Below are 16,749 nucleotides of genomic sequence, written 5' to 3'. Positions count from 1 at the left end.
CTTTGAATTAAGTGACTGGCAGCTTGGTTAATGTGTAGACAGTGCTCTTGGTTATTTTATTTATCTACTTATTTATTTATTTTAAAAGCACTCATTAAAAACCCACGGCATACTCCCAAACTTGAAGGAATGGATTTTTTGGCTCCTGTCTGCTTTGAATGAAATCCAAAACAAATGTTGTTTGATAATGGTTTACAGTTGCATTACACAGGTTGCTCTTCATGATAAATAATTAACACCCTTTGTGTTCTTGATTGCAGATTTTCAAAACCCTGCCTGATACCACTTTCCCTGAGCCAATCTCTATGTCAGTATCTCCTCCAAATGCCCCACCAAGGCAGTCGAGAAGACAAGGACAACGTATTAAGAGGCCTCTGGCTGTTTACAATCTCTGTCTTGAGTTGGATGATGGTAAGATGTTAGTAATGATTTCAGTCCTTGCATCAGATGGGCTGCGTATCCTACCTACAGAAGGTGTTTTCATTTCATGTTTCAATTTGTATACGTGTGTGCGTGCACATGCATGCTTGTTTAATTGCTTTGGAACATGCAAAGAGGCAAGGAGAGCTCCAGAGAAAGGAGAGCAGGGAGTGCTGTCCTGTGACATATGTTTAAAAGTAGGACGAACTGTCTTAAATATGCTTTTCTCCTCTAAAAAAGAAGCAGCTCTTGTTTCTTTGGGGAAATCTCTTTGACCTCTACTGAAGATTACACAGCCATAAGATAAATGGAGAGAGAACTAAAATTAAAGCAAATCTTTTATGAGAAGAACTAATGCACTTTACAGTTAAATTCATCTGGATTAAAGGCTCAGGTCACCACTGCACTGGAGAATACCACTACTTCACTTGAATCTTTAATACCTTGCTGTAACTAGCAGTAAATACTTGTCAACTTGCCTTACTGTTGAGAAGCAATGGGGAAAAAAACCCCAACAAACAGTCTTGCTTTTGCATGGAGTCTGCAGCAGCAACATACAGTGAGGCAAAGGGTGTATAACATCTTATGTATTCTGACTGTTGGCCAGAAACATAATCATTTTCCTGAAATATCATTGCTTGGGGGTACGTACAGTACTGAGGAGGCAAGTCAGGGCTCATTTTGTGTTACAGATTTTCTCCACCCTATTCCCTTTCTCTCTCCTAATGTTTTTAGTGAATTTCTTTTCACATGAAGAACCATGGGATCAGGGCACGAAGTCCAGTAACAGTAAGTGGAAATAAACAGGAAGATTTTGAACTCATGCTGCAGTATGAGATTCACTGGTGAACTGCCGTTAAATTGGTGGTCAACAGTTTGGGATTTTGTAAGGAAAGAGCACAAATACTTACAACAGATGTTAAGTGCAGGTTTTAGAAATAAACTCAGGACTGTTTATAGTCTCAAAGCCAGTTTTACAAAGAGTCAGCAAGAAATTCAGCATTCCTGCCATTGGATTTAATTCACCAGAGAGATGCATAATCTCTGTGCCTTTCTTGCATGAAATATGAAACTAAATGCCTTGACTGGAAGATGTTTAAGGTGTATCTACTTAAAAAGCATAAGCTGTGTTAATTTGAATAATATGCTACCAAAAGCTAAGAAAGCTGTTGAGCTATATCTACAATGATAAATTTATCCTCATTTGAAAAACAAAACAAAATTGAAGCCATACACAGAGCTGTTCACATTTAAATTTGAATGTGAATCCCAGCAGATCGCAAGAAGTACCACAACTACTCCAATTCCATGCTGCAAGGTGTGCACTGAGGACCTCCCAACACAACTGTGACCCAAACACAGTGGGCAGAAAGTATTTGATGGATTAATTTATTTTAAGAGCCAAAAATACAATGTTACTGTTGAAAACGGTTATAAAAGTTCAATTTCTCCTAAATTCAGTCCATATTCTTGTCCAATTTGGGCATCTTGACAAAGAGAAGAACTGGGATTGTTAAAGGCTGCAATAGTTATATATCATACAGAACTTTGGTACTTGTCTGGAAATTCTAGTGGGGAGAATTGCAGAATAACCCAATATGTCATTCTATGTGGTAAAACTGTGATGAAGGCTGAATTGCTACAGGTAAAATTTCAGTGGGATCGGATGATAATATTTCCCCTTGTAACTGTGGAAAAAATGTCCTCTGTAGTCTCTGAAGCTGCCACTGAAGGTACCAGTGTTCTCAGTCTGTTGTTGCTAGAAACTGGCTGTTGGTAGGTCCTGACTGCAGGCTGAGGCTCATTTTATTTGTGTTTAGGCCGATAGTTGTGTCAGTGAGGTGGGAAGTAGTTAGGACAGAGGCTGTTTGGCACGTGTGCCATATGCATGCAGTGTGCAGTACCCTGAGCCCAGCTGTGTCACTGCACGGTCTGAAGAACTACCCCAGTGGATACAGGGTCTGTAAATCATCCAGGCTCATGAATTATCTAGTCAGTGAGCAGTGCTCAGTGCCTCCAAATACGTTTCGTGGCCTTCGGTTACTTAGCTCTTTGGAGAGGGGGAGAAGGAATAAAAGTGAGCCTGGGCTTCATTCCATATTTACCTAGTTTCTTGGCTTACAAATGCATGTTTTATAACTGCTCTTTGGAAGATTTTTATCCTGTGTGTGTTTTTAACAGGAAATTAAACATTAAACCCCTTCCCTCCCCCCCCCTCTTTATTCACAATGGCATGAGTTAAGCACCAGGCACAAGTCAGTGTTTTGTATTTCCTGGATATGGCAAAATTATCATAATCTTGTTTTAAACAAGCAGCTGATACATATTTATGTGTAAATATATTTGTAGACAAATGTATCTCTAAAGTTATTGTAATTATATATAAATATTCTCTATGCCTTGAAACTAGAAGTATGTTGGAGACAAAAATCTCTCTGTGCTGGAAAACTTCTTGAGTGTGTTTCTTTTAGGATTGTTATGCAAACCAGGAAATTGTTAGAAAAGCGGAAACAAGTCTTTAGCTATCAGCTGCTCCAGGGAGTTAACAGGCTTCAGAATCCACTGCTTGAATTGGAAATGCAGGGTTCGGGCCAGGTTTCTTTTTAAAAGCACTCGAGAAGCTTCTTGACTGCACACAAAACGTATGCAGCAACCACCCAGAAAGAGCTGTGACATAAATATTGATATATATAATAGCTGAAGAACACACGCTATGTTTGATAAAAATCTTTATTTTGCCTTCTAGTAATTAGCTGTACTGAATTCTGATAACACATAGATTTTCCTTCCTTGTGCATGGAAATGAGGTGATTAAACCTATTTGCAAACAATTCAAGTGTTATATTTACTGCCATAAGGGTCTTCATTTCCTGAAAGACCAAGTCACAGATGATACTGTCTGTTTTTCTTTCAACTTCTTTCCTCTGTGGTAAACCAGTTACTAAATTTTCACTCTGAAGTTTTTCGACATCCCTGTGTCTCAAGTAGAACTAGACCTAATGGGGAACTCTGAGCTGCTTTCATACGTGGCCTAAATCCAAAGTTCTTGTTTCAGAAAATTGCAGATTTGTCTGAGATTTACATTAGGATCATTTCCAGAGCTTTCCAGTCTTCTAAAATGGAGACATGGGATTTGGTTTTTGGTTTTGTTGTTGGGATTTTTTTGGTTTGGTTTGGTTTTTCTTTTTTTTCTATTTCTGGAAATTGCTTTTTTCTTCCCCCCCCCCTCTACATTATCTGAATGAATTTTAGGTGAATTAAGTAGCAATGCAGAAACTCCCGTGGCTTACAGTCTCAGCTATATACAAATGACTTTTCATTCTCTCTCTGTCCCTCTATGCAGAGAGGGAAGGACTATGAGCTTGAACAGGGAGATGTTTATCCTGTTCTTATAAAAATGTCATTGGGTCTTTATTTTCCATTTGGACAGTCAATATATTATCAGAAGAGAACTCTGTTTATATTTCTTCTAGAGGGCAATGCAGAATTAAAGTTTTGTTCCCTTACAATTTTATTTAAAATTTGTATACCTTTCTCATCTTGTAGCAAAATAAACAGATTTGGGTTTTTTTTTGCGGAGTTGTTTTGGTTTGGTTTTTCTGTTTTTAGTTTTTCTGTTTGGTTGTTTCATGCAATTTTTTTCAGTGTCAGAGAATTAGAGATTATTAAACTATTTTGCAGGGCTACTAGAACAACATGGGGAGAAAAGTCCTGTGTAAGGTAGGCAGAATAATGCAGTCCATCCAAGATGAACAGAGAATCAGCACAGGTTGCATAAATCACACCTGGAGTCAAAAAATGTGTCTTGTGTAGCAATTTGTCCAACTAGAGAATAACTTGTTTTCTAAACAAACCAAAATATACTTTTTAAGCCACAGTGCTTGCTGATGCTTTATTCTATTTGAATACACTTTAGGAGTCAAAGTTTCTCATTGGCACATGCATGGGCACAGCACAACAGCATCATGAGGGGGCTGCATTGTTCTGTTTTTAAGGCATTTATGTCCAATCCCCCCACTCTGGAACTCGTATGAGGTGTTTTGTGATAGCTTTTTGTTGCTGCTTTAAACTAAATACTGTATTTATAGTGATTTAGAAAGCAGATATTTGTCAAGAATTCTAAAAGAAATAAGAATTAGAACTGCTACTTAACCGTTTAAAACTTTGTGCTAACTTATATTACCCTTGCAGTATTTAAGGCAGCGTAAGTATGAATGGAATGTTAGTGTTGAATAGGAGTAGCTGGTTTTGATTTTTTTGTGGAAACTGGAGTGAGACAGTGTCTTAATTTGGGGCATAAATTAATTTGCGTTAATTCAACTGAATTACTTCATCAAAGTAAAACATGATACATGTAATGGCTACATAGCTTCCATGCAATAGTTCCTCTCCCTTCTCCTCCCATTGCTTCCTGCCCCAAACACATAAGTAAAAAAATCATAAACTTAATTTGGAATTACTGAACATAAACCTGGGATGTTAGAGAAAACCTTGGATTTGTAATGAGACTGGTCTTCAGGGCTGGAACAGCCCAGAGCTGCAAGGTTGCAGGTGTGAAACCTGGCCTTGAACTCTTTCTATTTCTGAATCTGCTGCTTGGAAGTGTTTCTGTAACCTGGCACATAGTAGGGGAAATGGAAAGAAAAGCAGCTACATAGGCATATCAAAAAGCCATAAGGGCTTGCAACACTTGCTTACAAAGCTATTGTTAACAGCTGAGCAGAACACAGCTACGCTGTCACAAAATAAGTGCAGCAATGTTAGTCACGAGGGGGAGATCAGGCAGGATGACTGCTGTTTGCCATGTAGAATTTAAGACAGTTTGTATTTCGTCTTGCTGCAAGAATAGTTCCTGTGATTCTATGTGATCTATCACAGCTTTTTCCACCTGATGGCTCCGAGTAGGATGAGTGCTATACAAATTTAAAAGTGCTTTTGAGCTACTGTCAGTAAAGGTGAAGCTTTTTCTTATGTAATAGTGGGTATGTAGAGAGGCCTACTTTCTATCCGATAATCGACTTCTGCTTGCAAAGTTTTGAGTCCATACAAGGTACTTATTTTCTTGGAGATTTGAAATAATCTGGGTCCATACTTTGTATACACAATATACATTGTCTGACCATTGTTATCCCTGTGAGTAGTCTACTTGCTGCGGCCTACTTGCTGCACAGTTATCAAAAAGCAAATTTAAGTGTCATGATGTAGTAAACATCTAAAATTTACATCTTTTAGAATGAAGTGTGTGAGATCTTCATGGTTGGTGTGAGAATTGCCCTAGTATCATTGCCAGTGCTTGTCTGCTTTCAGTGTATGAAATTTAGAGGCTGTAGAAATGTTCAAAGTAAACACATCCACATGTTCACACACATGCATAGAACAGGAGTCAGAGGGGCAGGGAAAGGGAACTTAAATAGGCTTTAAACTAAAATCTGAATTAAAAGAAAGAGTAAGGAGTTCAGGAGAAAGGGTCAGTCTTTCCTTGAGGCCAGACATTATTAAAAACCTCTGATCTCCTGTAATAATCCTTCATCTCTTTAATTCTCTACCTTCTGCACACAGACATGCAGGGGCACATAATACTGTAAGAAGGCCAATTTGGCATGCTAAAAGCCATTAATCCCAGGCATGGAAGTCACTGATGTATCTTTGCTATGTGCCAGCTGTGCCCTGGCCAACCTCTGTTGGTTAAAGAAAATTCTCTCACCCAGCAGCACACAACAGTATAAGTAAAACAAAGACTTGTAGCTGTTCAGGTCTCCACTCCAGTCGCTTTCCTATGCATGAGAGTGTGCATTTCACTGAATTAGGTGTTTCCTCATGTGGGGCACTCTTGCTCTCCTTCACTGGTGACAAGAATAGCAGAGAAGATCTTGTAGGAGAGAGCTGATGAACTTCCTGGAAGGCTGATTCGCAAGTTAGAGAATATTCCTCTTCCTGTTTTGTTCCCCTCCATCAGTGTTTTTCATTGTCAGAAAAAGGCGTATTCGTGTTCTACCATTAGCTTCTGGAAGTCTCTGTCTTATTTGCTGTTCTTTTTCTCTCTTATTTTCTGTTTTCTTCTTTTGAAAGTTGCATTCAGTGCAAGGTGAATCATGTTACCACCACTTCTTTCCCTCCCACTGTTCTTGCGAGTTGCTGAACCAAGAGAGAGATTGAAGGTGTACTTAGGGGATATCACACAGAAGTAACAGTAGTGGGACTGACTTGGCTAGGATTGCAGTCTCATCTAAGACTGCATGACTGGGGCCAAGCAAATTGGCCTCAGAGACTTCATGGATAGTGGTAGAAGAATCCAGGCATGGAAGACAATATTGACTTAACTACATTGGAGTAGCAAAGTCTGTCTTCCTAATTGCTGCGTTTTAAACGACCAGTGGGGAAATTAGGAGGTTCCTCAACAAACATGTCACCTGGATGTTCAGTTGAAAGAGCTGACAAAATTTCCTTAAGGGCTTCTTAGCTTGTTTCCTGTTGTTGTTTTGTTTTGTTTTGTTTTTTTTTAGTGAGCCATAGGCATCCCGCTTCCTTCATTCCTCTGTTGGAGTCACTGCTATGGCAAAAGGAGAGAGGTGAACAAAATGAGGAAGAAGGCACAGCCAGGTGTCAGCAGCATATTGGAAATGTTTCAGAGTGGCTTTCTTATAAGAGACCCGTCACATAACCAATGTGGTAGCAGTTAGTCTTTGTCATTATCCAAGTACTTCTGTGGGTTGTGGAATTATTGGTAAGAAATGTCTTCTTTTAATAAGCCATAGGAAGTAATTGCCAGTGAAGCAATCTAAATAGAAGAGAAGAGGAGAAAACAGCATGACATTATCTCTGTTTGACAGCTCAGGGAAAGAGTTTTTGAACATCTTACCTTTTGGGGGTGGAAGGACCCTTACAGACACATTTTCCAGGTGATTGGTGGCTGAATTGCCAGCAAAACAGACAAGGAAAAACGGAAGAATATTTTCATGGACTTGGGAGTTTTTGATGTCATTTAAGAGGTGCTGCTGAATTAGGGAACTCTTAGCCCTGGTGATTGTACCCCTTTTTGATCTGCTTTGGTTTTTCACAGTTCTTATTCTCATTGATTAGACTAGAGCTGTTTTGTTGGTGTGTTCCAATACAGAGCTGGACCATAGGTTAATGTTGTCTGGACTGGTGGAAACCCAAACCACTCAGTGCTACCAAAAAAAATATGAAAGCAGTGGGACAGTCTGTTTATCTTGCTGTATGTCAGAGTTTTCAGGAAGTGACTTCAGTTCATCATTGCATTTTTCAGCCATGAAATTTTGTGGCATCTGGCCAGCCTGGTAAGGCTGGAGGTCATATGTGGTTTCCTGCCAAGCAAGCTCTGGTAAAAAAATGAGTAATCTTCGAGTTTTGATACTGCTCTTGTTATCATTGTGTAACACAAATCAAAAGAGGAACCCCTCTGCATGCTTGTATCTGATTTCTGTTGCATTTCAAAATTTAATTATGTAATATAATTTAGCATCCCAACATTGTATCAGTGGTTCTGTCTTGAAGTGGTTTTTCCACAGCTTGAGGAATAAATTGGGATTCTTTATCCATTTTAGTTTTAGCTTGCTCAGCAAAAGGCTATGTATCTTTGGGATTCTATTGATGTAAAACAATCCAAGCAGTATTTCTCCTGAATTTTGAGAGATGACCTGCAGTAAGGGAGGTATATTTTGAAATAATTGCTTAATAATACAGGGTAAGTGTATATCTAGAAAGATACTTGTTTGAAATTGAACTTTGCATTTTAGAAATAAACAAAAAAAATGTGAAAAAGAAGGAGGGCAGGGCAGGGGCATGGTCCCCAAACCCCGCTTGCCCCTAAGTAACTTGCAGATGAGCGCATTTCTTTCCCTTTCCAAACCCCAGCTCAAACACCCACCTTTCTGGATACAATTCTTGAGTTGCGTCAGTCAGTCTTGAGGCAAATTCTGTCTAGTGCAGCTTCCTTCTTTTTCTGACGTATTTGAATCATTATGGAGTTGGGAAAAACAATCTTTCTCCAGGAAAGCTCCTCTGTGCCCAAGATACACATGCCGGTACATGCGCAAATCTGAGAAATATATCAAAGTTGGTCTTTATCTAGGAAAAACTGTAGTCAACTCTAATAATTGTGGCAATTATTTTGTCTGAGAGAAAAAAATAGCTGGCGTAGAGATCTGATTCTTACTGTGTGTGTTCTTCAAGGCAACACGAATCTGATGGGAATGTGAGCTGTCTGCTGTCCATTTGCTCCACGAAAGCTGCACTGGCTCCAGGCTGTATGAGGCTATGATGTCTAGATTTATGTAAGAACTGACTGCCTACTGAGGCAGTGCTGCAGTGCAAAGGATTTGCTACACATTGAGGGTAGTAATGGGTACCTTTTGATAATTAAATGCAGTGATACAAATCTATTTTTCTGAGCGTTTACAAGAATCTACCCTCCAAAATACCCATTGTTCAGGAGCAGTGAATTAACTCTCTTGTTTAGTTCTAGCATTATCTTTGATTATTTTTTAACCAAAGATTAGGTCACTATTAGCTTTCAATCAGGCTTTCACCTTGATTTGGAAATATGTTTAAATAGCACAATTTATGTGGTCTGAAGGTGAGTAATAAACAATTGACCAGTTTTGGTGGTGTGTTAAACAAAAGTACACAGTTTATTAATTTACTCAGGCACAGATAACTTGGCTTCATTAATTCGGAAAACTTTAAAAATTTGAAGGAGTAGAAGAATGTCTGAGTTTACCTGGTGTTTGGTGTGATTACCACAGGGTGAATTGTACTGTAAGTAGTGAACAAAGGGTGCAAGCCTGCACCTAGAAAAGGCTATTTTTGATTGCAGGGTCCCCTAATCACAGTGACTGTCACAGAAAACTTTCTCTAATGGAGTTACTTCTAGCTTTCCAGGAATGCCTGAATCCTTTCCAGAGTGGTACGTTGTTTCCTGGGATCATTTCAAGATTTATTAACTGTGTGAGGCAGCTTAACTTTTGTTATGTTTTTCCTGCCTGTTTTCTATGAATGCTGAAGCTCTAGCACATGGAACTAAGCTCTTGCTTGGTAGATGACATTAATCTATGAGATTCCTATTAAAAAGAAAACACAGTACATACCCACAAATTAACATAAAAGCAAAGCTACTTTCTACTTGGTTAAACTTCTGTATTATTGTGGGAAGTGAGCTATTTGTGGTGAACGAATGTTTGTTATCACAGAGCTGGATGCAGCTGTGATGCTGATGGGGGAGGATGGGTGGCTGCACAGCAGTGCAGCTGCTGCTTCCCGATCTCATGATGCAAAAAATGTCAAGCTCAAAGGTGGTAATGGGGATTTTGCAGCCTCTTTAATCTACTCTCCTCAGGAACTCTGTCCATCATCTTTTGTTTGACTGTGTCAAAGTGGAATTAGACATAGGTTTTTATCCTCTTATTTTACCACAATTTGTGTATGCAATGACCACTTAAAACCTGTATGACAGTTCTGTTCTGCCTATTCTACATATCTCAACAGAAACAGTCGTGTTTCTCATTTACTCCAGAAACAGTAATTTTCATAAACTGTTTTAATTCTCTGGTTACCCTTAAACTATAGGTGTTAGTTGTAGTGTTGACGTTAAAGATTAGTCTTGCTTTTAGCATTAAAGCATGTAATTCATTAGTTTACTTAAGCTGAAGTTGGAAGGCAACTCTGTCACCTAAGCAAGTAACTAAAAGTGTTAGCTCTCTGCTTTTTGTCACTCTTATTACAAATGTTTTTTCTTATTTAGGATTCTCGGAGTAAAGTAAGGATCTGATTATTGACACTGCCAAAGTATTTCAGTGGGTTTTTTTTTTTTTTCAACTTTGAATGCCAACAAAAAATATTCTTAGAGTAGCCAGATGGAAAAAGGAGAAAAAAAGGCGATGGGGAGGCATGTCATGTTCAGTTAGGTAAAAGCTGAGTTCAGATTTCTGATATGGAGGATCTGAGAGCCTTTATTATCTGAGGCTCATTCAGGCAAAAGGGAGAAGGAACTGAGGGTTACACAGAGAAAAGCTGGATGAGGTAGGTCTTAGTCTATACAGCTACTCACTTTGTGGGGATTTGTCATTATGAGAAAGGGTGTCAAGAGGCAGGAGGGTGGGGAGGGAGGAAAGAGATTTGGGTTAGAAACTGAATGGTAAGTAGTACCAGCTAGACACACCAGTAAATTGTCAGGATCAGCCTAAGCTATCTAATTTTCTGGATAGGGCTGGTCTGAACCATGAACAGCCATAAAGGCAAAGCACAGGTATCTGTTGCAGAGGCACAGTGAAAGCTCAAAGGCTTGGATGAGTGTTGTGATTAGATCAGTGAAACAAGAAGATGATTTACATGACAGTTTAAAAGGATCGGAGCAGTCAAAAAATTTAAATAGTATGCAAAAGGTGGTGAGAATATGAAACAAGTTTTAACTCTCTTGAGAGTAGAATTGGATCTTACACCTATTTGTGTAGGATGGGGAGATGAATTGTAGAAGCAGCTTGATGGCAACCCTAGAAAGATGGCCAAGCTGAAGGCACTCAGAGCCTTTCCATAATTATGAAGAAGAAAAGGTGAAGAGCTGATGGCTGGAGTGTTGACAAAAACTTGTGATATGTCATACAGATTTGCTGCTTTTACACTGAGAACCCTCATGTCCTTCATCTGTTCTGGCACTCCTTGGCACCCAAAGATGAGTGTAACAGGGGAGAAAAAAGATTTGCCATTTTTAGAAGGAGAAAATGAAGGCCCCAAGAACACCAAACTGTATGCTCAAAGAATAATATAAATGAGCTTTAAAGGAAATCACATCTTGCCTGTTTTATAATGTAAGAACTCATTAGAATTCAAGTGGTTAAAAAAGAATAGGAAGTTTCTGGAGCTCCTCTTCGAAAGGACCTATCAGTCCAATGTGGCATTCAGCCTTTTCATAGAAGTGGGAAACCTGACAATGCTGCTCACTGGAGAACAATGTTGGAGGTAAAGAGGAGTCAGAGGAGAGAAACATTAAAAAAATATTAGACTATCAATATTAGGAGTCCCTGAATTCTGAGGTATGATGAAACCTATAAAGCTGTTTCAATTCCAGCAATGTCCTTAACACACGCTTTAACAAACAAAGCATGTAAAAACTTAAAAGGATTTTTAATCTCCAGCAGTTTAGGACCTTTACTGCCTCTACAAAGCAAAACACAGGAAGAGGGCAGGGGGATAAAAAGAAGAAATAGCTAGCAGTCACTGTATCTTACAGGTTTTGAAGAAGCGTTTGAAGGAACTTGGTCATGATAATCGATGTGGGATTTAGGATCAGCAGCATCAAACAGAAATGTTCACAGGTAGGCCTTTTGTTAGGTGAATACTTTGAATAATGCAAAGCCACCTAACTTGTCCTAAAAAAGCTCTCTGGTCAAGGGGTTGCATAGCTTGGCACTGTTAGTTTTGAAAACATGTTGTAGCTTGCTGAAGAAGTGGGAAGAACTGGAGGAATGCTAATGGAGTAGCAATATTTAGAAAGGTAAATACAAATCCTCGATGATATATTTACACATGGGACAGAGGAGGAATTACAAATAATGACAAAGGCAGTCAAGGAGGAGTTGTGTTCATGTGCTAAGACGCACCCATACAAATAAAATAAATGTGGTTGTATTGAGAAGTAAATTTACAGATTTTAGAGGGAAGATGTAGCCCATAGCTATGGAATGGAGCACTACATCCTAAGAAATGGTGACTCTAAGTCTGTTGCTCATGGTGGGCAATCAGCTCATCATATTATTCATTTAAAGCAATGGCAAAAAAACCCCAGCCTTGGAAGTACAAACAGGGAATTGATGAACAGAAGTAAGTGGTGGAGCTTAACACTTAATGTGGTTCTCGTGGGACTACAATAAAAAATCATAGAATAATATCTGATGTATGCTCTTCAGAAAAAATACTGGTTTATAGAACAGTTTTATAGAACAGATGCTTGATTCCAAAGCTGCAAAATCCCTTACAGTAAGAGATTCAGTGTTAAACTTAAAAAGGAGATCGTTTAAATACCTTCACACAACACAAAAACTGGATATGAGAGATAATATAATAATTAGTAAGGCATATTAAATGGATCATGCCTGAAAATAAAGCCTAACAAAGTGAAGGTAATTGCTGGCAAGTATATTAATTAGCAACCAATTGATTCTTCATTCCTTTTATCATCTACTGAAGTCTGCAGACAATGACTGTTTGGAAGATGCAGTTTGGCCCAACATGAGATGAGCATTAATCAAAAGCAGGTTATTAAACTTAATAAAGAGATAATGAGACACAGTTCTATGGCCTCTGCCATGTACAGGTGTTACTATAATTTCTGAAGTTAGCAGAACTTTTGGCACCAACAAAAAGGATGAAATCTTTGCAGTGTTGAAATTGTAGCAATGACCCCGTATTTCCAAGACTTAGGTTTTGAGCATATATTGTTTTTAATAATGAAAATGTGCTAGATGGTCATTAGTCATCTGTCTTTCAGTTATACACAATTGCCTCTTCCTCAATAAAAATAGTGTTTTGCTTTACAAAAGGAGATAATTGAAGAAATCAGAAATCTGAAGTGTCTTTGTACACGTTTTTAGAGGGTGTTTAGAATTTAGCAGGCATTTTCCTGTTTAAATACTTGATTTGTTTTTAGTGTTGTAAACCCAATCTTAGTCTTGAGAGTGCAATGCAGGACTGACTGTGAGAAAACACTGGCTCAGGAAGAAAGAAGTAAAATTTGAGGAAAGATTTAACACACAGTTTAATTTATGATAATGTCAGATGTAATTGCCTGTGTACTACAGTCTCCAATGTTGACTCTGCTGTACGTGACTGAAGCATTTAATATTTTTTTACTTTTTCTATGTGTTCTGAGAAACAATTCAATGGAAAATCCTCTGCTTTCTGTAGGGAGGTGCAGTGAGTTGGTCATATTCATAATATTAATGAACAGATTAATACAGATTTCTACTGTGTTTTAGTGATGCTAAGTGAATGGTTGTGGTAAATGTGGCCTTCTGGTAGTGTATGTAGTTTGATAGTCTTGGTTGTCTTAATAGTACTACTTTGAAAATAAACTATGATGGATTAAAAGGACTTAAGTCTAGTTTTAAGGAATTTATGAAGTAAGGTTGCAGTATCACTGTCTAATCTCTCAGATGTTTATCACTGTGACACATACATCTGCAAACGAGATGTAATTAATTAGTCTTTACCTGCCACTCCTGCAATTCTCATGTCACGTCATGTAAATGTGAGCGGCAGCCTCGTGTCCTGGGTGCAGTGGGGAGGTGTGAGTTGAGCAGGATTGGGCCACGGTGAGAGTGACTCACTTTCCCAGGTTAACATTCTCCTCCTCAGAGCTTATCACACTTTGTTACTATGGGCTAATTTAGATCCTTAAATTAGCAGCTGCTTAGGGAGAAATTTCCAGATGATGACTTTTATCATTTCACTGTTTTTAGTTGTATGTCATTTTACTCTCTAGGGAAGTTGTTCTCTGAGAGCTGCTGGGAGGGGGTGAGTTTGAGATGGCTGGGGAAGCAGGCAAGTGCTTTACTAATTTTCTACTTTTGAAGCAGAAGGAATTGAGCTGGTTGAGGCAGTAATAAAGTTGTGAGAAGGATTTTTATCCAGTGAGGGTGGCTTTTCATTGTCCAGGTCTTTTTATTGTTGCACTTTTAATTAATTAAAAAAGATAATAAATTAAAGAAATCAATGCAACAGTACTGCTTACCTCAATGGAGTAGAATTAAGCTCAATTTTTCATTGAGAAAATGCTTATTTGGTTAGAATTGGAAAGTAACATTGTATAGGACTTCATCTTGTATATTACTGTACACAGGAGATACAGGTTGTCAAGCAAACACGATATTTTAACAGCTTGTGATCATATTATTGTGATGTGTTAGGACTTGGTTGTTCATTTTTTTCCCCCCAAAGCTGTTGTCCCTAAGAGACCAGAACTCTTTTACAAAGACTGTGGGGTCAGTGATATCTAATCCACTCTAGACTTTTGTGATGATGTTATTTGGCAGGCCTGTGGGCCATGGTCACGAGTGCTAGTGGGAGGGAGTAGGATGGACAGAAGAAAGGATGCAGGGAACCTTGTAAAGGGTGTCTGGAAATGACCTTTATTACAGTTAAATATCAGTATTTTGAGAACATTTGAGACTGCTGGCTTATCTGTCCTGGATACTTTATTGTTTATGAACATCCTCATTTTGTACACCTCTTTTAGAATTTATACGATGTTTAAATGAAAGTTTGGAAGGGAAAAGCTATGTGGGTGAAGGTTAGTTTTTCAGTGGAGAACGTGCTGTTTGGCTAGATGTGTCAGCATGGTTTGCAGTGAGTGCTGTGACACACTGGTAACTTTATCTTACTGTCCTTGGGATAGGATTGGTGTTCCTTTAATGTCTTCTCAATCAATCATATTTGAATGGTGATATTCTAAGAGTAGCCTGTGAAAATGAGTAGTAGATCAAAATACGATGAGTTTCCTTAAAAGTAACACCATTAAAAAGGTGTAACATTCTTGGGTGTTGTGTGTTTGTTAGAAATCTCCTGCTTATTCTGACCTTTCTAAATGTCAGTGTTTCATGTTTGGTAAGATTGTGCTTGCGGTACTTTAGAGCAATCCTCAAATGGGTATTACATTATCTTTAGAGATTGTGTTTTTAGAGAGACAAGCAAATGTGTATAGCTAAACTATTTTCTTATCTGAAATGATGCCTTTGTCTAAAAATATCCCCCCAAAATTAAGCATTTCATTCACAGAAAACACATGCTGCAGAAAGCACTGGGAATACATTGTGTTGCGAAGATAGCCTGGTGATAAAAATGGGGGAAATTGTGCATTGATGCCTTTTGGGAAAATACTGGAAGATTGCTTGTCCTACAAAATATCCAGTGAAGATGGGACAGTAAAGTTTCTTCTCATATATATTTCAGGACATTATCACCAAAGCAGATGCTTTGGCTCATGAGAAGATTCTTTGACTCTCCTTGTGACTTGTGCTCTCTCTTCTAGCTGACAGTCACAGCTTTCCCAGAGAAGACACCCCAACTGGGAGCATAGATTCTCTTTCTTCCCAGTCTCCAACACCTGCCTTCTCTAGTAGCCCCCCTGTGCTCTTGGATGGAAATCACCTTATCATGGACAGTGGAGATCTTGCAGGCTGGACAACAAATCTGTAAGTAACCTGAATATTAAGTAACAATTTTTCCACTAGTATGATTGTGCACATGAAACACCTTTTCCTTTTCAGTTTGTGACGAGTGAATATTAGAAATTGCATATAATTGTGTTTGTTTCCTCCTGCTGCAAAAAGATACGTGTTTATATGTTGGGGTGGAGCTTAGAGACCACTTGAATGCTTGTGGGAAAGAAATGTTATTTTTCTACTGAAACCTGATTCATTTTCCTGTAACCTGTTATAAAATTTTAAATGTTATTTATTTAAGCAAAGAATATTTAAGTTATTCTTAATATGATATATTACCCTATTTTTATTTCAAGACTGTTAAGCTGCACTTAGATACCATGCTATTAAGGTTATGGGCCAAACTTTGAGTTTGGACAAACACTGTAATAAGTATGTGCTCAGATCCTGTTGTCTAAGAACATTATCTTTGTTAATCTCTTCTTAACAAATTAAAGACCTGTTTTCCAATGAAAGTGCAGTCTGTCACTTTCAGTAGATTCTGTGGATGTTCAGTTTTTGAGCATGACTTCAATTTAGCAAAAATTGACATTACTCTCTCTGTAGTACAAATTCAGGTTTGATACACAAAAAGCTGACCATAACTTGTTTTTAAATCAGAGTTGAACTTGAATTGAATTCTCTGGTTTGCTATTCATACAAACTTTAACCAATATCAAGTCAAAGTTTTCCAACCTTCAGTGCCAAGAAGAGCTGAAGGAGCAGGTCTGGAGAAAAGATCTGTTACAAATATTTTCCATAATGGCATTCTGAGTAGCCTGCTCTGCTAATGGAGCAAGTGTGTAGATGTATGTAACACATGAGAACATACAGATAGTCATATAATGAGTTTATATTTCTAAATGCACACACAAATAATTAACTGATTAGAGTACTTATTAACTGGAACAGGTTTTTTTCTTGTATGTATTGAAATAATTCCAGATTTATAGGTATTGTACATAAATGTTGTTTCTTCAGTAGAGGTCTGAAGTTACTCTTTCCTTACCCTCTTGTACTATCCTCTAGAATTTGGTGGAATCAGCAATAAGTTGTATTGGAGAAAGAGAGGTGCATGTGTGGAAAAGATGCTGTAGCTGGTATAAAACTGGACTGT

The 16,749-nt window shown here is 38.2% G+C and overlaps 1 protein-coding gene across 1 annotated transcript in view; it reads left to right on the top strand.

Moving 5' to 3' along the window:
• The window catches only part of ARHGAP10 (Rho GTPase activating protein 10), a 146,396-nt gene that overhangs the window by 107,488 nt on the left and 22,159 nt on the right, over nucleotides 1-16,749 (top strand). The window contains exons 19-20 of the mRNA XM_032684673.1: nucleotides 261-411; nucleotides 15,461-15,623. Coding sequence (XP_032540564.1) covers nucleotides 261-411; nucleotides 15,461-15,623 — 314 coding nt within the window. The remainder of the gene's footprint in view (nucleotides 1-260; nucleotides 412-15,460; nucleotides 15,624-16,749) is intronic.

Source organism: Chiroxiphia lanceolata, chromosome 4 (genome assembly GCF_009829145.1).
Source record: "Chiroxiphia lanceolata isolate bChiLan1 chromosome 4, bChiLan1.pri, whole genome shotgun sequence".
Lineage (NCBI taxonomy): Eukaryota > Metazoa > Chordata > Aves > Passeriformes > Pipridae > Chiroxiphia > Chiroxiphia lanceolata.
Note: the sequence above shows the minus strand (reverse complement) of the source record. Positions and strands in the feature narration are given on the sequence as shown.